The 20,515-nt window shown below is 51.7% G+C and overlaps 4 protein-coding genes across 4 annotated transcripts; 2 read left to right on the top strand and 2 right to left on the bottom strand.

Moving 5' to 3' along the window:
• Window positions 1–1,237: 1,237 nt before the first annotated feature.
• On the bottom strand, window positions 1,238–2,815 carry LOC120658979 (F-box protein At5g07610-like). Its single transcript, XM_039937076.1, has one exon. It carries the CDS (start codon window positions 2,558–2,560, stop codon window positions 1,328–1,330), a length of 1,233 nt encoding a protein of 410 aa, XP_039793010.1. The 5' UTR covers window positions 2,561–2,815; the 3' UTR covers window positions 1,238–1,327.
• Window positions 2,816–6,090: 3,275 nt separating this feature from the next.
• On the top strand, window positions 6,091–6,689 carry LOC120661702 (putative cell wall protein). Its single transcript, XM_039940625.1, has one exon. It carries the CDS (start codon window positions 6,194–6,196, stop codon window positions 6,536–6,538), a length of 345 nt encoding a protein of 114 aa, XP_039796559.1. The 5' UTR covers window positions 6,091–6,193; the 3' UTR covers window positions 6,539–6,689.
• Window positions 6,690–8,462: 1,773 nt separating this feature from the next.
• Window positions 8,463–9,821, top strand: LOC120661701 (caffeoylshikimate esterase-like). The gene has a single exon (XM_039940624.1). It carries the CDS (start codon window positions 8,623–8,625, stop codon window positions 9,637–9,639), a length of 1,017 nt encoding a protein of 338 aa, XP_039796558.1. The 5' UTR covers window positions 8,463–8,622; the 3' UTR covers window positions 9,640–9,821.
• Window positions 9,626–16,572, bottom strand: LOC120661700 (peptidyl-prolyl cis-trans isomerase CYP37, chloroplastic-like). Its single transcript, XM_039940623.1, has 12 exons — window positions 16,288–16,572; window positions 16,025–16,201; window positions 15,844–15,933; window positions 15,563–15,658; window positions 15,317–15,424; window positions 15,150–15,199; window positions 14,462–14,564; window positions 14,126–14,179; window positions 11,173–11,328; window positions 10,930–11,052; window positions 10,045–10,094; window positions 9,626–9,950 (listed from the first exon to the last, which is right to left on the bottom strand). The coding sequence occupies exons 1-12, from the start codon at window positions 16,450–16,452 to the stop codon at window positions 9,827–9,829; spliced, it is 1,296 nt and encodes a 431-aa protein (XP_039796557.1). The 5' UTR covers window positions 16,453–16,572; the 3' UTR covers window positions 9,626–9,826.
• Between the last annotated feature and the right edge of the window lie 3,943 nt (window positions 16,573–20,515).

Below are 20,515 nucleotides of genomic sequence, written 5' to 3'. Positions count from 1 at the left end.
CAGCCTAGCACCGGATCGCAAGCTACTGGAACTCGGAATTGCAAACTACTTGAACTCGTGAAAAGACGGACAGGCCGTCACCGGTCGTGAGCTTTTCCCCGTCACCGGTCGCTCGCCGTCCAGGCTTCGGCGACAAGCAGCTGCGGCCTGAACCCGCGTTCCAGGCCAACGGCCGTTGTGATTGTAACTCGGTTGTCTCTTATTTTGTAATAGCTTCGAACTAACTCCCGCTGTCGCACTTGCGCGTTGTACAACTCCTTTCTACCTTAATACAAAGATACGCAACTCACTTGCGTATTCGATAAAAAAAAGACGGACACCCGCAGGTTGCTGTAGGTGGGCAACAACCCGTCGTAGATGCTAAAAACGTGGCCGATGGACCCGGGATTGGGTAGTCCTGTTGGAGCGTCGAGCCGTAGAGGCGGTAGAGTTCTACTGCATCCCGTTGCCGCCGTTCCATTATTCACCGAGAACAAAAATTCAGTCTTATCTTCTCCGAAGAGATCCAAACGTGCATGATGGCACTGCTTCAGTGTCCTGTTGGAGCTCGAGATCGGATGACACTCTGTCATGTACTCTTCGGCTTCTTCAACAAAATAAGCACTTTGTTTCATGAAACGTGGACCAAAAAAATCCTCTGGTCGCCACACATGGATAGTGTAGTTTCTAATGAAACAGCTATGTTCACATTGACTTAGCAAAAGGCACTTTGGCATACATTCACATTTCAAATATATAGATTACTAAATTGAACATGATTTGTTGTTAGCACAGAGATACGCTAGCTCTTACGGCAAAAATGGAATGCGTCGCCAGAAATGTAGTTCCAAGGTTAGTCCACTAGCTAGACATTCCAAACAAAGTCGACCAGATTGCATAACCAAAAAAAAAGTTGTCGGCCGGTATATAAAACCAGTAAATAAAGGATTGGATAAGACTGCATAGGACATAATAACAAATCTAAAATCGTACGGACATAGCCAAAGCCAGCACAATTCGAAGTGCAGGATGGCCCCTATGTTGCTACACCAAATCTCGAACGATGCATGACAATTCACAATCTTCTCAAAATCATTCAGTAACGCAAGTGTGCAGGAGGATGCTTCAATTCTTCAGTATCCTTGCACGATTTAACGCATCCTTGAGACCTTGACACCTAGCTCATCAAAGAAAATTTAGACTAGCAAAGATCAGACTGACAGAAACGTAACACCCCTGGGTCTAAACAGTCCAGCACCTAATTCTGTCATCTTATTATTTAATCTGAGCAATGAAACCAAAGATCATTACAAATAATTCTTCCAACACAAAACCGATCAACCACAGATCAGCCTTCTAGTGGAGAATGTGAAGAACTTCTAGTTGCTATTTGTTGTGATGCCAATCCCCCAGAGTACCATGGAACATATGGGGAAAATGCGCGATGGGCATGCTCGAAGTCTGTGAGCGTGCAGACAACACGCCAATCGCCGCGACTCCAATCATAGGAGATGAGCCTCGCCCGTGTCCGGTCGTAGAAGAAAATCAAATCGCCGTTCGGATGGAATCCAGCTTTGTAGTAGGTTGGTTTCAGCACGTGCTTCCACGGCTCAAAAAGGAGATCCTTCTTGCTAACACGGCGCATAAGGGTCCACTCCCCGCTGTCCTCATCCTCAAGAACGTAGATCGACATGACATCATCCTTGCGGACGTCGTCGAGGTAAAGCAAGCGCCCTCGAGAATGGCCAATGTAACCACGACGTCCATAGCGGCGATGATCGTCCGCACCCTGACGGCCCAGCACGTGGGTGATCCTCCATGGCCGACCCTTGGCGTCCACCGACGCGACTGCGTCGGAGTCGGTGGTAAGGTGTAGGGAGCCATTGAAGTAGGTCATGTGGTACATGAAGTTGAAGCCTCCATCATCCCGTCCCTTTTTGCTGAGAACCCATGTGCCAGTTTCCGATGAGTAGATCTCCACCGCCTCAAGGCAATGATGCGTGTTGTAATTCGCCTCCACCACCTGGAACACGTAGAAATGCGAGGAGATGGCCGGATCGAAGCCTACCGCAGCGTACCAGGTGATCACGCGATCCCCCTCGAAATCCCAGCACCAGGTTTGGTCCCCGGGGGTGTACTTGGGTTGCGGCAAGGCCACCCACTCGCCGGTGGCGGGGTTGCAGACGACGTAGAATGCCGGCGGGGGACGGCACGGGCACTCGTCCGAGCAGAGCAGGAGGAGGAGCCCGTTGCACGAGTCCAGCATCTCGATCTCCCGCTCCACGCAGCTTGGGGGGAGGAAGGAGAGAGCCGCGTCCACCACCGGAGGCAGGCCACCGGCTCCACCCGGAGGAGGAGTAACGGACGACGACGGCAGGCCGGTGAAGCGCCAGGCGGGGCCACGGGAGGTGAAGAAGAAGCCCGACAGGGTCTGCGCGGAAGAACACCTGTCGGAGATGAGGGCGCGCCAGCGTCGGGAGACGCACTTGAAGCGGCAGAGCGACTTGGCCGGCAGCCGCGCGAGGATGTCGACGACGAGGTCGTCGGGGAGGTAGGCCGCCGCCGTTGCGCCCTCCTCCATCTGGGAAGGAGTCTGGAATCGATCTTATTATTACTAGAACAAAATAGAATCGGGAACAATTCTGGATTTGTTTCTATATATCTATTCATCAGGCATTTGATCGAAAACTACTGGAAGTATGGAAGTCGGAATTGCAGACAACTTGAACTCGTAAGCCTACCGGAATCGGGTCTCCTGTTGGAGCGTAGAGCCGTAGAGCTCAACTGCATCCCGTTGCCGCCGTTCCTTTTATTCACCGTGCAAAGACAGACACCGCAGGTTGCTGTAACGACTAGTCGTAGATGCTAGAAACGTGGGCGATGGACCGGGACTACAACGGATGGGCAAAGAGATAGATCCGGTACAAGCTAACGAATCTAGTACGACCGTTCATGATCAGCTGATAAACCGGGTTTAATTTGCTACATCAACGAACGTGATCAACGAACGTTGCGGTTGAATTGGGCAATGACATGCAGACGCGGTTGGTTGGTTGGCCGGCCGGGCTGGTCGAGTATTCGAGTCGAGGAGGGGGATCTGAGCTGATCCACTACAAGATCAGGGAGCTAGCTGATTGAGGATCGAGGCAGCAGCACAGGGCCGGGCCCTCGTCGAAATCACGCACCGCCGGGGAGGGTTCGCGCCCCTCGTCCTCCCGATCAATCTCCCAAGATTGGGCAACACTGATGGCCGCGCGTTGCAACTTCCAACTTGGCGCTGGGTGTGCGCAGGCATGCTGGAAGTTTGGAACCGGAGGCCGGTCCTTGGCCGTGTTTGGTTACAGGTGTTGTCAAGATTTCACAAAACAACGAATTTCCGCATGGAGTACTAAATGAAGTCTATTTGCAAAACTTTTTAGGAATGTGTGTAAATTTTCGAGACGAATATAATGAGCCAAGTTTCATCATGATTGGCTACAGTGATGCTACAGTGACCGCGCTCAATCATCCTCTAATCGTGCGGTCAAAGGCTTCATTAGCTAGAGCAACTGCTACAGTACCATAGTTGTGGAGGTAATTTTATAATTAGACTTTATTTAATACTTCTAATTAGTGGTCAAAGCATCGTTTCTCTCTCATCAAAATATTTTCACCCCTCATCCAAACATGGCCCTTGTTTTTCCTTCGCCGCTCCTCCGTCTCGCATCGCATCAAATGCAACGCGATGCATGGATCGCGCGCGCATGCATGTGGGTAGATGCGCGCCGCGTTTCTTGGTTGACGATCTGGTCCGCCGCCCCGCGTTGAGAGAGCTACTAAAACTGCTTGACTAAAACCATGCGATGCGATGGATGTCAAACATAATTATAGGTGGCTGAGCGCCCAAATTCGCATTTTTTTTCGAAGTTTCAGAGCTTCCGCAGGTGACGCTCATCTGCATGCATCTACTGCCACACGTAGGAATCGGCATCAAGCGGCTACCAAGCGGCATCAGGCCATTATACTTCGACCGTTGATCTGAACCAACAAACCAGGCGCCGTGCGGCCCGTGCGCACAAATTAAACCACTGGCCCCGTCTCCCTGTACTTCGCCTGCAGGGGTAGTTTGCTGCTGCGTCGCAACAACCGCCATAAACAACTCGCTGTTCGCGGGAGGGTGAATCGCCGTCGTCCAATGGCGCGTCCTCGACGGAACCCCGAAACCGAAACGCCCACGCGTACGGCGCGCGGGGGAGGAGTGGTTCCCGGCCATCGGAAGCTTCCAATTCTAACCAGCGCGCCGGGCCGGGGCCCCGGGCGAACCGGCCGGCACCGCACCGAGGCGAGGACCTGGCACCTGCCGGCGACGCGCTGGTGGCCGTACCACGAGTCCACGACCCCCAAGTACACGCCGCCATCAATCGCTGCGTCGGCGTGCAGGAGCAGCAACCCGTTTGTTCTCCACCGCTCACGGTCCGGTGGTTTAGTTTCTGACCTTGGCTTGCCTGCTGGTAGATGCATCAATGCATGCAGACGATTTGGTTGGCCAGGCAAGGCAAGCATGCGCATCTGGCAACCTGCGGATGGATGGTAGCTGCTGTCTTCTTGTTCAATGGATGGCAGAGCTCATGTGCCATGTCAATTCATTGTTTTTGTAAGGAAAAAGTTCGGTTGGAATAATTATCGACGCTCGAGTTCGAAACTGTACACAGAACGGTAAGGAGTCTGTGCAAGGTGTACGGGACTCTGGGTGCCTGGGGTTCCTGGGGCAAGCATGCATGGTGATGAAGCTTCGTCGCTGGATGGGTTAATCATTGTACGTCTCGGCCATCATCTGTGTTAAGTACCAAGCCTCCAAAATTAGTTGGAGTGCGCTAGCTGCGAGCTGAAGTCCATGGAGTGTCCAGCTAGATCAGTGTGACAGTGATCTAGCTAGTAGCTCATCCTCATCAGCAGGCTAAAAGGCCGGTGTCAAGCGCATGTGTCGATGTCGTAGCCAGTAATGTTAGGTTTAGTCTCACATTGGAAATTAATGTAAGGGGAGTACAACATATAAGATCAAACAATCCTCACCTATCAGGCTAGTATTTTGGGTTGAGTTAGGCCCATTATCTTAATCCGTTGTGCTCCGTTATGTCTGGACCTCCATACACTTTCTAATAAGTGGTATCAGAGCCCATGAGCCAACAATCTCTTTCACATGTTGACGGGGGAGTCTATTATCTCCGTTCAATAGTCACGTCTTTGTGACATTGGTAGCTATGGGCCAACAATCTCTTTCACATGTTGACGGGGGAGCCCATTATCTCCGTTCAATAGTCACATATTTGTGACATTGGTAATGAAATTACTTTTGTGACGGGGGAGCTCGTTCGGATCCATATTTGGAGAGTTAAAAAAAATGACATCTCCGTTCGGATTAAAAAAACTTAAGGCCCATTATCTTAATTCATTGTGCTCCGTTATGTCTAGTCCTCCGTATAGTTTCTAACAAGTAATGCTACGTGCAGCAGAAACAGTGATCATTCCCGATGAGAACCCAACTGATGAGCTCATGAGCGGACGTCTCCGATCCGTGCTTGGACTGCATCAGTGCTAGACAGTGAGCGATGCCGTGATGGCCAGTGTCATCAGCTCATCAGCGTACAGGAGGATGGTCGGAACGTGCGCACCAGGCCGAAATAAGTAGCCACCCCATGATCGCCGTCGCCGCCGGCACCACAATAAAGAGCAGCGTAGAGTGGGTGGAACCTAGGCGCGAGCGTGACCTCCACATCTCCATCATCCGTCAATCAATCAATAGCCACGAAAGGGGAGCGGGCCCTCGCCCCCGATCCGTCGCCGTCGAACGGTAACTAGCCGACGGCGACGGCGACGACGCACCCACACCGCCACACGCCGGCCGGGGCACGCGCGACGCACGCGCCGCACACCCGGATCCAATCCAACCGCCGCTCGTATGCTTGAAGCGCACGGCCAGCGCCGCTGGCAAAGTGTAGTGGTAGACTGGTAGTCTGCTAGCCCGGGGAGAGGGACGCGAATTAAACGCACCGCCTTTTCCCGCCCCGGCCGCTGGAAGAAACCGCCGTGCCCCGGCTCCGATCGAGCGCTCTATATAAGCCCGGGCGCGGCGTCACCGGTAGCCACACCGCGAAAGCAACAGCAAGTAAGATTGACCGGTGAGTCGCGATCAGGTAGCCAGCAGGCGGCCAGCAGCAACCAGGAGATCGTCGGCATGGCCAGGTCGTGGTCTTCGTCGTCGGCTCTGCTCCTCGCCCTGCTCGTGTCCGCGGCGTGCCTGGCGCAGCTGGGCTCGGCGACGCGCCCCGTCCCGGCCCAGAAGGCGGCGGCGGCGGAGGACGTGAAGCGCTCCGACACGGTGCAGGAGGGGACGGTGCTGATCCCGGGGATCGGGCGGTACGAGATCGGCAGCCACTACATCCCGAACATCGGCGGGCTGGACCACAGCATCCCCGCCGCCGCCAACGGGCAGTACCTCCCCGGCGCCGACGACACCTGGGTACCCAACCCCGGCTTCGAGGTCCCCAACCCCTTCCGCCCCGGCGCGGCAACTCCATGATCACAACACCCACGAGCCCAGAGACGGCGGTGGTGCTCGACCGGTCCGTCGTCTCGGCCTCGCCATTCCCAGAATAATCCTCCACTAGCTACTACGAGTATATAGCTAGAGTTGTGTTCCCTGCATGCACGCATGTCTGTGTTGTCCGTCCCACCTAGGGGTGGTAAAGGGCCCAACATTTTAATTAGAAAATCTAAGGATCGGGGCCCTAAAGGGCCGGGCTCTAAACATATGTATTTTTGAACTAAAAATTTAAGGGGCTTTATTGGGCTGTGAAGATGCCATTAGGGCCCATGGCCCATTACCACCCCTAGTCCCACCTCTCTGCTATCATTGTGTGCAGTTTGTGCTCGACGCGCGATGTGTAGGACGAAGAAGCGTCAGACCTTGGCCGAGTTGGTTTGTTGTTTGCATGCACGCAGCTTGTTTCTCCGCCACTATTAATTCGAATAAAGTTTGCTCGATATATGTAGTTATCATCTGTCACTGTCAACTGTGGATTCTACATATTTTCATGATTCTTACGTGCTTGATGATGATCGAGGTGATGAGCAACAGGGAGGCGCACGGCACAGTAGGTGGCGTTACCAAACCATATGGGTTGCAGGAAGTTCAGGTAAAGAGCACTGTACTCCTTTTGGCTTCTGGGGGGCAAAGTACGTGGCTCTGCTGTACTCACAAGCTTCCTCTAATGGGGACCTTGAAAGTCTCCGAGTTTATTTTCTTGGTGTGAAAAAAAAAGAAGGGAACTCAATAGAGAGGGAGGTGGGAAGCCCCATGCCGGAGGGAATCGGATACGAGGGGTAGATTCGGAGATGTGCTTGCCGATCCACCGGACCACCTGTCCGGGCCTTCCGGGGAGCAAATCAGATGGGTGCGCCGCTGCGCCCATGGCCAAATCACCATCATCTGCTGTACATGCATGACCAGTTGATCGTGGGGAATAAGCGAACCTACCAGACCAGTGACTTTTGCGACGAACTCCTGCATGCACGTACCCGTCAAAAATTTTACACATCAATGACATCAGTATTTGGACACATGCATGACGTATTAAATATAGACGAAAAAAACAGTTTTCACGTATTGCTTGTAAATTACGAGACGAATCTTTTGAGCATAATTAGTTCGTGATTAGAAAATAAATTGCTACTGTAAATATATGATAATGATGAATCAATTAGTTTTAATAAATTCATCTCGTAGTTTACAAACGAGTTTTGTAATTAGTTTTGTGATTAGTCTATATTTAATACTTCAAATGTGATAAAATTCTATTTCAAAAACTTTACAAGGGGACTAAACAAGGTCTAAGATGATTTTGTTTTTTTTTTCATGCACCAATGCACCATGATCTAAATTCTGCGAGCAAGGAGAACTGTCCAAGATCTGTTGCGGCCCAAGAAACAGTGTCATGTGCAGCCCGAGCATCTCAGATTCTCAGGCCGAATAGGCCCTTGCTAACTGGGCTCTTATTTGCAGCTACAGTTCCACCCCATTTTTTACCCTTCGAAAACTTCACTTATCTGTTGCTGTAAATGCTGCTAAGGTTCTCCTTCAAAATTACTTCACAAAAAGATTCTCCTTCAAAAGAGAAAAAGGGAGAGAGAAATGGAGACACTGAGACTCCTGTGATCGAGGATTATGTTTCTTCATGTTCTAGAATCAAAAGGTTTAGGCCTAAAACTCTATTGCTTACCAGTAATGGTAAGCGTTTCTCTATTCCGTCCGTGGCTTGAAAAAAAATTGCTGGTACGGGACACGCGTTTCTCTATTCAATGTTCCCAGCGTGTGCCAACTAAGAGCGAACAGTATACCATGTGGGTTTTGCACCGGTGCAGGGAGGACCTGGTGGAACGGCACCACGAACTCTGTCCCTGGTCCTACCTACCCGGCTACCCCAGCCGAAGGCCGGAAAGGAATCGAGTCCATGTCCCGCACCCAAACGCCTCTTTCTCCCCTGCCGCTACGCAACTGGCAGCAACGACTCCCCCCCTCGCCGGCCACCAGTGGTTCCCCATCCACACCGCACGCCCCACCCCAGACCGCACGCCACCGTCCGGAACCAAACTCTGATCCCCACCATGCCGGCGGACGGGGACGCGTCAGCAACGGCGCCGGCGCTCCACTTCTGGGGCGACCACCCGGCCACGGAGGCGGAGTACTACGCGGCGCACGGCGCGGAGGGCGAGTCGTCCTACTTCACCACGCCCGACGAGGGCGCCCGGCGGCTCTTCACGCGGGCGTGGCGGCCCCGCGCGCCCGCGCCCCCCAAGGCGCTCGTCTTCATGGTCCACGGCTACGGCAACGACGTCAGCTGGACGTTCCAGTCCACGGCGGTCTTCCTCGCGCGGTCCGGGTTCGCCTGCTTCGCCGCCGACCTCCCGGGCCACGGCCGCTCCCACGGCCTCCGCGCCTTCGTGCCCGACCTCGACGCCGCAGTCGCCGACCTCCTCGCCTTCTTCCGCGCCGTCAGGGCGCGGGAGGAGCACGCGGGCCTGCCCTGCTTCCTCTTCGGGGAGTCCATGGGCGGCGCCATCTGCCTGCTCATCCACCTCCGCACGCACCCCGAGGATTGGGCGGGGGCCGTCCTCGTCGCGCCCATGTGCAGGATCTCCGACCGGATCCGCCCGCCGTGGCCGCTGCCGGAGATCCTCACCTTTGTCGCGCGGTTCGCACCCACGGCCGCCATCGTGCCCACCGCCGACCTCATCGAGAAGTCCGTCAAGGTGCCCACCAAGCGCGTCATTGCGGTGCGCAACCCCATGCGCTACAATGGCCGCCCTAGGCTCGGCACCGTCGTCGAGCTGCTGCGCACCACGGACGAGCTGGCCAAGCGCCTCAGCGAGGTCACCATCCCGTTCCTCGTCGTGCACGGCAGCGCCGACGAGGTCACCGATCCCGAAGTCAGCCGCGCCCTGTACGAAGCCGCCGCCAGCAAGGACAAGACCATCAAGATATACGACGGGATGCTCCACTCCTTGCTCTTCGGGGAACCGGACGAGAACATCGAGCGCGTCCGTGGCGACATCCTTGCCTGGCTCAACGAGAGATGCACGCCGCCGGCGACTACCTGGCACCGTGACATAACTGTTGAATAAGCATTCCATTCGGTTCAGAGTGCAAAGTGATCGATACATACACCAGAAAAAAACGGTTTCATGTACAATGATTCTTATATGTATATTTGATTATGAAACTGCTTGGTCAGGTTTAGTGGCATGGATATACAAAATGTTGGTTGCCTGATCAGTGTAAAGAATGCTGCAATGCTTGGGAACAATGATATCAGCTCTCTTCAGGCACTGCTGATGGCAGCACAAGGCGCTCTCTGCCTTGCACAAGCTTGGCAGAACGAATTTTATCTCCGGTCTTAATCTGCGACAGAACATCCCTTCCATCCGTGGTATACCTGCAGGTGTTTGGATGCGCATAGAAGCTCTTATTGATCCTTGTTCATTAATTTGCTATTCAATGATCAGAAAATGAAATGAATCACCACTTACCCAAAGACTGAGAATTGTCCTTCATCAAAAGATATTCCTCCTAAACCAGACTACAGAAAACGAAATAGAATCATACTAAACCACATATCCAAATATATAGAATCATACTAAACCACATATCCAAATATTATATACACAAGTCATGCTTCTAGTATATATTATTATTATGGGCTGGTAGAGTGAGTGATATTAGTATATTGGGCCGTTCATCCTTTGTATGACCTGGCAGAGTTTGGTCAATTATCTGAATGCTATATTTGGCACCTTTTTGTTTCTAAAAAAAAACTTGGCCGGCGGGGGAATGACCGCCCCCGCGGTATTGTGTGATAGAGAAGACCGTCTCACACCGGCCAAGAAAATCCCCAAACCCTTGCCCCACCCTTACACAGCGGCACCGTAGCCCATGTGAGACGACCACGACCGGGGCCGGGCCTTAGACCTGTGCCATATGGGGCAGACGAGGGGATTTTTTTAACCTCAACCTGAAATTCGTTCCCACGGAGAGTCGAACCCAGGACCTGAGGAGTGCTGCTGGGTTCCTCTAACCAACTCAGGTAGAGGCCCTTTGGCACCTTTTTGTTTAAAGAAAAAGCATATGATATCCCTTTAAAGATAGCCAATGTGGTTCACAATAGGATGGATGGAGTATATATGTAAGGATGAAAATGAAGATCCCTATCTGCCCTAGCCAGCTTGAAAGTTAAGGTAACAGTATGATGGGTTGGTTTCCAATTTTTGCCGAAATTTGGTTCACAATAGGAGGGGGAAATAATTATACTATTCAGCCAAGTACACTTATACAATTCGATCTTTTAAATTGGATAGTAAGAATATGCAGTTCGATGCCTTATCGTATGATGATCAGTTCTAGGCTTTTTTACTCACGTTTCTCTTGTCATAAAGATAGAAGAAGAACTGCGTTGGTGAGGAGTATTCATCTGAATCCGCACTATGTGCCATGGCAATAGCACCATATACGGACATCGGCAGGACTGGCAATTCTCCATCCTAGATCAGATGAAACAATATAACATGAATTACAAAAGAGGATATCATTCACCTAAAATAATAAAGAAATCATATGCTTAAATTCCATTGCCAGAAAAGCAGTCCAGGGGAGTGACTAACCTGAATGCTTAATGGAGTTCTGTACAATGGTTCGAATTGTCCTGCAGGCATGACCTCTAATGGAACAGTGTACCCCTTTTTCCCAGTCTCATTATCTGCAATAATTGCCTGACTTGCACATTTCAGTGTTACCCCGTCATATGCCTCATCCAAGACCTGAAGGAAAGGTTATTGTTAGAGTATATTAGGGATATCTCTATATTAGGTAGATTAGAATTGTATTTGTATCCTACCAGATCTGTAGGAGATGCTTCTTGCTCTCCAAGTCATGTACCCCTATATATTCAGCCCCAAGGCTCAGGCTAATACAATCCATCCATTATTACACCAATCCTATTCTTCTACATGGTATTACGAGATTAGGGTTTTGGGATCCTAGGCTAAACCTTCCGCTGCCGCCACCCTCACCCCTGTCTCTCCTCGCGCCCCTACCTCCTACGCATCGCTGGCCGTCTCCCACGTCGCCCATCCAGGGCGTCCCCTCGACGGCCTCCTAGCGCACCCCCGGGGAGATCACCCATGTCGATCTCCGCCGGGGGCAGCGCCCTCTTCGATTCCCGTGACGGATCTTGTTAGTCCGCCGCCTTAGAATGTCAAGCAGCAACAGATCGTGGCGTACCTATCCATCCGCCATGGAAGCCATCGTCGACGACCCCGTCCAGCGCTGCCGTGGTGGCAGGCGTGGTCTCCCGTGATGCTCGCGCTCTCCCTTGTGCTGCCGTGGTGGCAGCACGGGCCTCTACGCGGCACATCCACTCGTCGCCGGCGGATTTCGCGCGGCCCCTTCGCTCCACCCCGTCCCCTCCCCTGCCACCGCCTGGACCCGCGCCGCCGACAGCCGGGACCTGCGCCGCCCGACCCGGCGGAAACCTCCGCCGCCGGCGCAGGGACTCGCACCGCCCAATGCGGCTCCGCCGGTGCGGGGCTGGGACCTGCTCCAACGGATCCCCTGCCGACGCCGCCCGGGACCCGCGCCGCCCGCTCTCCGGAGCTCTCCACCGTCCACCGGACCGCCCCGCTCCTCGGTTCCCTTCTTTTTCCCCTTCTCGCATTGGTGTCTTTCACCGTGGTGGGCAGATAGGGAAGAGGATAAGAGTAGGGAGGGGGGTCTGTGCTACGCGCACCCAGGGTTACTACACGACATGCTGCTGTGTGTATTTTCTTTTGCTCGATCACTGATCGAGATTGCGTCGCCCATCGCCCGTCGACCTCGCGCCTCTACTTCGACGTTGGCGTCGACTTCACCGGCCCCTTCTTCGTCTTCGACATGCGATATAGTGACATGGACGGTGCCCTAGGGGACGCCCAACTGCTCTGCCCTCCTCGCCGCTTCGTTCGCACGTCGACCTTCGCCGGCTCGTCGTCGCCTTCACCGATCGGGACGCCTTCACCGACTTCGCCCACCGTCGTCTCGCCTCACGCTACTCGGTCTGATCAGCCGATGTGCGTGATCCACCCGGCTCCCGTGACGTCCGTCCTCGTACTGCGCGCCTCTTCCCCGAGTATGGAGGGCTACCGCTGCTTCGCCTCTTCAGGCAGCCGCGGCGTCACCCGTGGTCTTCTCCGCCGTTGCTTTCTCACCGCCGCCGACCACGTCCACGACTTCATCGTCGACTCGTCGCTGCGTGTTTCGCGCATGGTCTTCGTCAAGCTGTACGAGTTCTTCGCTGTCTCCTTCGAGCACCGCCGCCGCGTCATCCGGATCACTCGGCCTTGTGCTAGAAAGTCTGGATTCCCCTCATCGCTTCGTCTAGCACAACCACGTCGCCAGCGTCGCCATCTCGTCCCCGACTACTTCGTCTACTCCAGCAACAGCAGGCGTTGGCGTCTTCTACCTCGCCTTCTTCTGCGCCTGCGACCGCCTTGGAGGCCTTCTCTGCTGGTCCCCCTCGGCGACGGCGTCTGGTTGTGTATCCTCCCTTGCACATTCGGTATTGGCAACACCGGTGCATGCCCATCGTCCCCGATGCGTTCCCGAGCCTGGCAAGCTCGGGCATGTGTCGCCCAATGGCCCGACTGCTTCGACTTCGGCATCGCTCCCTCTACGACTGCCTCGACGCGTCGCCATCTTCGTCTCCGGCGTCTTCTCCATTATGCCACCACCATGGTGCCTCCTCGTGCGCCCGCGGCTTCATGTGCGACTACCTTGTCTTCGGCAACCTCGACATAGCTACGTCGACCACGACTACTCTACGTACGGTATCATCGACCATGGCTACTCGTTCTCACACCGGCTACCTCGACATCGGCACAAAGGACTATCATCTGCTTGAGCAACCTTGTGGTTTTCCACTCCAGCCACAGCATCTGCGGCGCACTGACCGTTGTGACTGCAGGGGGATGTCAGTTTATCGACTTCTCTCTAGTCTCACTGTCTGCGACGCTCCCGCTGTGACTGCGGGGGGATGTTAGAGTATATTAGGAATATCTCTATATTAGGTAGATTAGGATTGTATCCGTATCCTACCAGATTTGTAGGAGAGGCTTCTTGCTCTCCAAGTCATGTACCCCTATATATTCAGCCCCAAGGCTCAGGCTAATACAATCCATCCATTATACACCAATCCTATTCTCCTACAGTTATTGCATTGAATTAGAGCTGGTAATAAGAACAAATAACTTGTAAATTTCAAGAACTTTATAAAGAGAATTTTGTTCATACCCCTCCATTGGTTTACTTGTCGTTTGGATACTGATAGTCTTCAATACACATATTTGACTATTGTTAGTTCTAAGCATTTGCTGATAAAAGTTACTGAAAAACCTTCATTTGAAGCTATTATATGAAAAAACTGCTATTACCATTTCTGCGTCACAAAAATTCTGTTTCAGTGGTCAAGATTTGCACCTTATTGTTCCAGAAAGCAGGGAGCATGAAAGTTTATAATTTATGAATTTTCCCATAACAACTTTGAGGAAATAAAGAGATTGGGTCAGAGTTAAGTGACCTTACCAATTTTGCAAAGTTTCCAGCAGTCAGTGGGGCGGAGTAGCCATCAATGACAACCTACATTAGGACACAATCAGTGCCTGACATGATCCTCCAGATGACATGACAAAGGGTAGCAATGAATACTATGGCTCTTATAATCTTATTAATAACTACCATCACAAAAAAGTTAAGTGTCTGCTCAACTATTAGAGCTACTAAAACACTTACAAATTATAACAGAAAGGATTCTTCTCAGAACAGAAGGCGTGAAGGAAAAGATGCTGCAAGAGTTTTTAGTTTAAACTGTTGATTTACATTAAGTTTTCCATGGACTACTACACAGTGCCTGTTATCTACCTGAATTGTGGCAACACTTTTTGGTTCGCCACCGCCAGTTGGAAAGAATGTTGAACCATCACCTTTTTCAACTGTGAATTCAACAACTCCTCTTCCTGTTAGCCTATTAATAGCAAGCTGTTTAAACTAAATTTCATAAAAAATCTTTTGTCAGAGATTGGAAAACTGCATGCTCAATTATGTAAATGCCCCTAGAAACTGAATATTAAGATTGACATTACATCCTGAATCTATTCTCTGTTTTTTTCCTCAAAATATATTTCGTAACTTGTTTTGAAACTAATAACAGTTTTTAAGTTTAATGGGAACAGGTACAAATTAACTTGCAAGTGTTTGCACTGCCAGACCCAATAGCAAATCAGTGTGCAGATAGTGGAGAATTGATGTTTTCGTGTTATTGTTGAGCACTAAAATATAGAATCAAATGAAGTTTCACAAGTCACAAAAGGATTTCGAATTAACCTACTAAAGGGCAGCCATGAATCCCTGATTACTGCATCAAGCAGCTAAGGTAGTTGGTATTTCTCATAGTCCACTGAAAATGTGTATATAATGAAGTTATGCGTGATGAAGTTCCATAACATCAACATTCAACTAATTTATGATCCAGACTAGTGGCTGGTTGAAACAAGAAAAACAATGATGAAAAAAAATACAATCAATCACAGAAATAAGAGGAAAGTGTCACCTTGGATATTCCAAATACTGTTGGGGCAGGAGAAATGACAAACCAGGAGCCTGTTGAAAGGGGGGAGAAAATAACATTTCAAGAAATCTTAATGGTCGTGGAACTGAAAAGTTTGTTCTCAGCACAGTCTAAATTCTATACCACGGTTTGTGGGTTTGCTGAGGTACCTGCAATAGCTCCAATTTGCCAATAGTATCAAGTGATGAAGCAAGTGCTATGGAAAGTTTGTCAGGGTCATTCTCCTTAATATATTTCAATAGAGTCTGCAAACCACCCTGCAGGTGATGTTAAAGCATCTCAGCTATCAAGCAACAGGAATACCAAATAAGGGTTCATGGATAAATACAGGCTGAAAACTGGGTTCATGTTTGTTCTGTGAACTACATTTTGCACTCCTAACATAGCATGCTTACCTTCTCTTCGAGAAGAGAAGTATATAGCTTGGCACCCTCCTCCTTGTGCTCTGCAGGTATGCTTCCCAGGATTGACTCCTTGCTGTCCATTGCAATCTGCACCAAGAGCACAGAGTTTTATATGTAGGAAGCGCAATGCTATCAAGTGGCAAGTGCAATGCGAAGGCCACTGTGACCAGGTCAAGCAAGTGCCATCCGTCTGAATAGCTCCAGGGATTAGTTATTCTGAACTCTGAAGAGCAACTAGGAAAAGCAAAAAACATGCTATGCAGACAATTTACTTTCATGGCTTTCTTCACATCGCCCTCCATGGTACCGTACGGCTTCCTCTGTGGTATCCTCAGCAAATACGAGATATCCTCCAGAGATTCCTGCCAAATGCAGCACTTATAAGCCAAGGCCCAGGCTGAAGAACTAAATAATAAGCAAACCTCAATGCCAGTTCCGAGGATCAGGTAAAACCTGTATGATCTTCATGTTTGGGTTCGCGGGGATGGCCTTCCTCAGAGCCAGCTCCCCGGTCCTCGGAATCTTCGTGTCCGGCGAGTAGAGCACCGCGTCCGCTGGCAGCGACACGGAAATCTGCGCGGCGATGGCCAGCGCCGCGGCCGCGCTCCTCAGCCACTGGATAACCCCCTCCTACACCCATGACGCCAAACCAAGAGCACAGATAAAGCGCTGGAAGCTTGGAAGCTATCTGAAAAGTCCAGAGCCGGCGCACCCACCTCAGCAGCGCAGGATGGGCGGTGGGAAGCGCGGGCGATCAGGCCGCGGCGGTTGAGGATAGGCTGCGTCCTCCACTCAGGGCTCTTGGTGTTGGCCGCGGACCCAGGAGCGTGGGCCATGGGGCGGGCGCCAGCGAGCGCCATCGCGGCCACGCGCGACGCCATGGTGTGTGGGGGATTGGAAGGGAATGGTGGCCGTTGCTGCCGTCGCTGCCGTCGCGGCGGTGGTCGCCGTCTATTCCCAGCCACAGCCAGCAATCCGGTTTCGAACTGGCTCGGCTCCTCCTGGGCTCTTATTGGGCTGAAAGTTGACACGGTTTAGGACATGGTCTGGTGCGTGACGTGGGCCCCCACTTCCTATCCGTTCGGCAATTCTTTCTGAGCCTAATCCGTTCGGCAATTCGGCCCAAACCATTTATCTGCCTCCCTCCGGCTAACTCAGCCCAGCTGCCTCCCTCAGTCCCTCCGCCGCTCTGGGGGACGACGACCCCACGGAGGCCGGAGGGAAATGAATGGACGCGGACTGTGACCGAGGGGCCCGATGGGGTACGTCGTGCAGGAGGGCGGCGCGCCAAAGCCAGACTGCCAACGCCAGCCGCTGCCCACGAAACCACCGGCACGGCGTTTCGCCCGACACCCCACTCGGAGGCGGCGGGCCGCGGCAGGCCGCGTGCCGCCATGCCGCGGCACACCGCGTGCCCCCCGGTTCCCCGATCGACCACGCCGCCGCCGCCTGGCACCGGCAAGGTCAGGCTCGCGCAGGCTCCCGCGTCGCCATCACCATCACACGCGCGCGCGCGGCCACCCTGGATCGCCGCGCTCCCCTGCACCCCTCATCAACTCAACTGCTACCAATAATCAGCTAGCTAATACCCATGTCCAATCGCTCCTCTAGGCTCGCCGCTGGACTTGGCTAATTGAGCGGCCATTCCGGCAGTCACGTCCCACACGACCGTGCTGTCCTCATCCGGTCATCCCCGTCTACGCCCTGCACCCCATGTCACTGACACTGCCGCACGTTCTCTACCCTTCTATTTCCAAAGCACAAAGGCTAATCATATTTGCTGTGTTTGCTTGGCAGTGGCTGATGGTTGCTGGTACTGATTTATTATGAAAGAATAATACTGTTAACTGATTGGTAGTTAGTGACCGGTACTAATTTAGTATGAGAAAACAGTACTGCCGGCTGGTTGGCTGACAGTGCGGAGCGTGTGCAGTGAGCAGCGGTACACCACACATTACAGCACGTAGAGTCCGTGCCTTTTCATCCCGGCATGGATACAGGCACAGCCGCTACTAGCTGCGCCTGAGACATCTGCGAAGTATGGATAGGGCAGCGACGCCAGTCGGGACGCGTGTACCGGGCGCGCGGGATTTACGGAGCCGCCGCGGATGGGCACGAGGGGTGCTCCCCGCCCCGCGTGCCGCGCGCGCTTAAACAAGTGCTCGCGGCACGAACATTTTTCTCCGGGGATCGAGTAGTATGCACATCGTAGCCTCTGGTAGTCTGGTACAGTATATATGCTCGGGCCGTGCGGATCGATTCGCGTCCGGTGAACCGAGACAGGGCGCGCACTTGTCCTTAGGCGGCGGGTGGTGGCTCGAGTCAATGTTCGCCGCTTTATCGGCATCGTTCGGCCAGGGGCAAAATCGGAAATGGTGGGAACTTGTGCACGTTGATGAACGTTCGTAGGCAGCGGCAGATCACGAGGGTACTACTACGGCCGACGAGCACTCCACAGCATCGATCTTTCGACCTTTCGCGAGCATCGATCCTCTTCCTCTCTCGGTATGCGGGAGCCTTTCTCCTCGTCACACGGCTCTCAAAGACACAAAGCTTCCAGACGAGAAAAACGGCCGCGCATCGAGCCAGCAGCCGCGGTGAAGTGCGGGATCGGCGAGGTGGGCGCAGGCGCGCAGCTGCCGCGCAGGGCCGCCACCACTGACTCCTGCCTCGTAGGAGTGGCAAGTGTCCGGTGGCGGAGCTTGTACGTCGACGTTGGTGTTGCGGTAATTACAAGTTTCAACCCACTTGTAATTTGTAAAGTTAATTTTTCATCGTTAATACAAATTTTAGTTGTCTCTTTTATAAAGTTTTTGATTCTTATACCGGAGATAGCTATTTCCTCCGTTCACAAAAGAATGCAATTATGGAATTTGTGCCGGTCAAACTAATTTAAATTTGATCAAATCTATTAAATAGTATTAGTATTTATATCTCCAAGTAAATTTACTATGAAGATATAATCTATAACTGATCTAATAGTACTTATTTTGTAGTATGAATGTTATTATTTTTTCTACAAAATTAGTTAAAGTTTAAATTATTTGATTTCTCGAAAAGCGAGAATTACATTCTTTTGTGGACGGAGTGAGTATAAGTTTACCATCCGCTTCCCCTCTATCTTCTCTTCTCCACTTTACTATTCAATTTATTTGTTTTATAATATTTGCTCTAAGCGTTAGTCCAAATCCTCGCAGTAGGGCAGAGGGGCTCGGTAGTTATCTGCCAAGTGCCAAGTCGATAGCGGGCTGCAGGTCCGAGCTCCTCGCAGCTCGCGCTTGACTTGTCGACTGTCCAAGATCTAGCATTTCTCAAAGACCAGTTGCATGTTTCATTGTATTAGTTCATTTCGTTTGGCTAGTCAGCCAATAATCGAATAGTATTGTTCTCTCATGCTAAATCAGCATTAGCCACAAATTACCAGCCAATCAGCAGTACTATTTTTTCATAACAAATCAGCACTAGCCACCAACCAAAGCAAAACAAACACAGTGAATATAGCTAATGCTTACACTCAATACTATGCTATCTGGAGTATTTTCTCTAGAGATTATGGATATACGCACGGCCGGCAACCAAACATACCCACGCCACGATCTGTGGCAGCCACCAAATCTGCGGCAGGTGCTTGGTTCATGTTTAAGTTTTGGCTGCCACACAGCACGTGTCCTCGAGTCTCTGCCCCCGCGTCGCCCGGCGACACGGGCGGCTTCCGCTCCTGCCCACCACCGGATCTCGTCTCTTTCACTGTTTGGTCCTCTCTCTTCCCACTTCTGGCATCACGCCGGAGGTTTGAGGGAGTGGGATCCATTTTTTCTAATAGTTTTTTTATAGATTAAGTTTAAATTAGAATTAGGATTTCTTCATGCCGCGTTTTGTGGTATAGGAGATTTATTTCCTCCTCCTCTCCGGCAACGGTGAAAAGATAGAGTGGCTTCGGTCTCTCCATGACGGCTCCGATAATGGAGGTGAAGGCATCTACAGTGTCGGCAACTTGCTTGGAGCGACGGCATGGAGAATTAGGTTTCCGGATGGTGTCATCGAGGCAGGGATGGTGCCGTCATCGTAGAATAATTTTCTCTGGCCACTTCTCTGCACGGTGAAGGGTTTGTGAGAATAAATCTGTCCTCCAAACTGATGTCAATCAATTTTGAATCGGATAGATTGTGATCAGTCTCTCTTCTTCATCGGTGACAGAAAGAGGAAGAAGAAAGACGCAAGAAGGAAGAAGAAGATTGTGCTCGTTCCAACTTACAGGGATGTTGGTCGCCATTCTTTGGGCGCTTATTCTCAGCCTGCTTGCTGAGCGTATGCCTGTGTGATCTTCTATTTAATTTTTTAAGCAGGTTTGGGATTGAGATTTGGAGTTGCTTAGTGTGTGAGTACTTTGAGAGTGTTGCGTGCATCTTGATGATGTACTCAACTTTGATATAATATAGTCTTAAAAAACTTTGATATAATATAATTCTTCCTCTGATAAAAAAAAGTTTTGGCTGCCACACGCTTTGCTAAACAAAATACACGCCAAACTGAGGCGGTTGATTTTCTCCGCCACGAATTGGCGGCGCGACGGCTCGGCGTGGCGACCGATGGCCTTGAACCAAACATCCCCTATATAACGTTTCCAAAATATTCAGAGAAGAGTATGCGATGGCTATTGTGATAATACTGCAATTTTGGTGCAGGCTGCTTTTGATCCACGAAGCCGTATGGTATTTAAGTTTAACATTGTCATTGAGAACTTGACAATAAAAAGCTCTGTAGCTCTGAGTATACAGCTAGCCACTGTTTGCTCGAACTCGAGACGAGTTTAGGGGCAATTCTGGTACCAAAAAAAGAAACACGTCTAGCGCCCCGCGCGCCAGCGCCAACGCAGCTCCCAGGCGCAGTCACCGTCACGACGAAATGCCCGTCCTGCCCCTTGCCCCGTCTCCAAAAGGGCCT

Source organism: Panicum virgatum, chromosome 2N (assembly GCF_016808335.1).
Source record: "Panicum virgatum strain AP13 chromosome 2N, P.virgatum_v5, whole genome shotgun sequence".
Taxonomy (NCBI): Eukaryota; Viridiplantae; Streptophyta; class Magnoliopsida; order Poales; family Poaceae; genus Panicum; species Panicum virgatum.
This window is presented reverse-complemented; position numbering and strand designations above follow the sequence as displayed.

What these genes read in the sequence shown, in the direction of transcription:
- LOC120661701 (XM_039940624.1), top strand. Translation starts at nt 8,623, where the DNA reads ATGCCGGCGGACGGGGACGCGTCAGCAACGGCGCCGGCGCTCCACTTC.
- LOC120661702 (XM_039940625.1), top strand. Translation starts at nt 6,194, where the DNA reads ATGGCCAGGTCGTGGTCTTCGTCGTCGGCTCTGCTCCTCGCCCTGCTC.
- LOC120661700 (XM_039940623.1), bottom strand. Translation starts at nt 16,452, where the DNA reads ATGGCGTCGCGCGTGGCCGCGATGGCGCTCGCTGGCGCCCGCCCCATG. An exon ending in GCCCATCCTGCGCTGCTGAG is followed by an intron (nt 16,202 to 16,287) that starts GTGGGTGCGCCG and finishes TCATGGGTGTAG; the next exon opens with GAGGGGGTTATCCAGTGGCT. An exon ending in CAGTATTTGGAATATCCAAG is followed by an intron (nt 14,565 to 15,149) that starts GTGACACTTTCC and finishes TGCTATTAATAG; the next exon opens with GCTAACAGGAAGAGGAGTTG.
- LOC120658979 (XM_039937076.1), bottom strand. Translation starts at nt 2,560, where the DNA reads ATGGAGGAGGGCGCAACGGCGGCGGCCTACCTCCCCGACGACCTCGTC.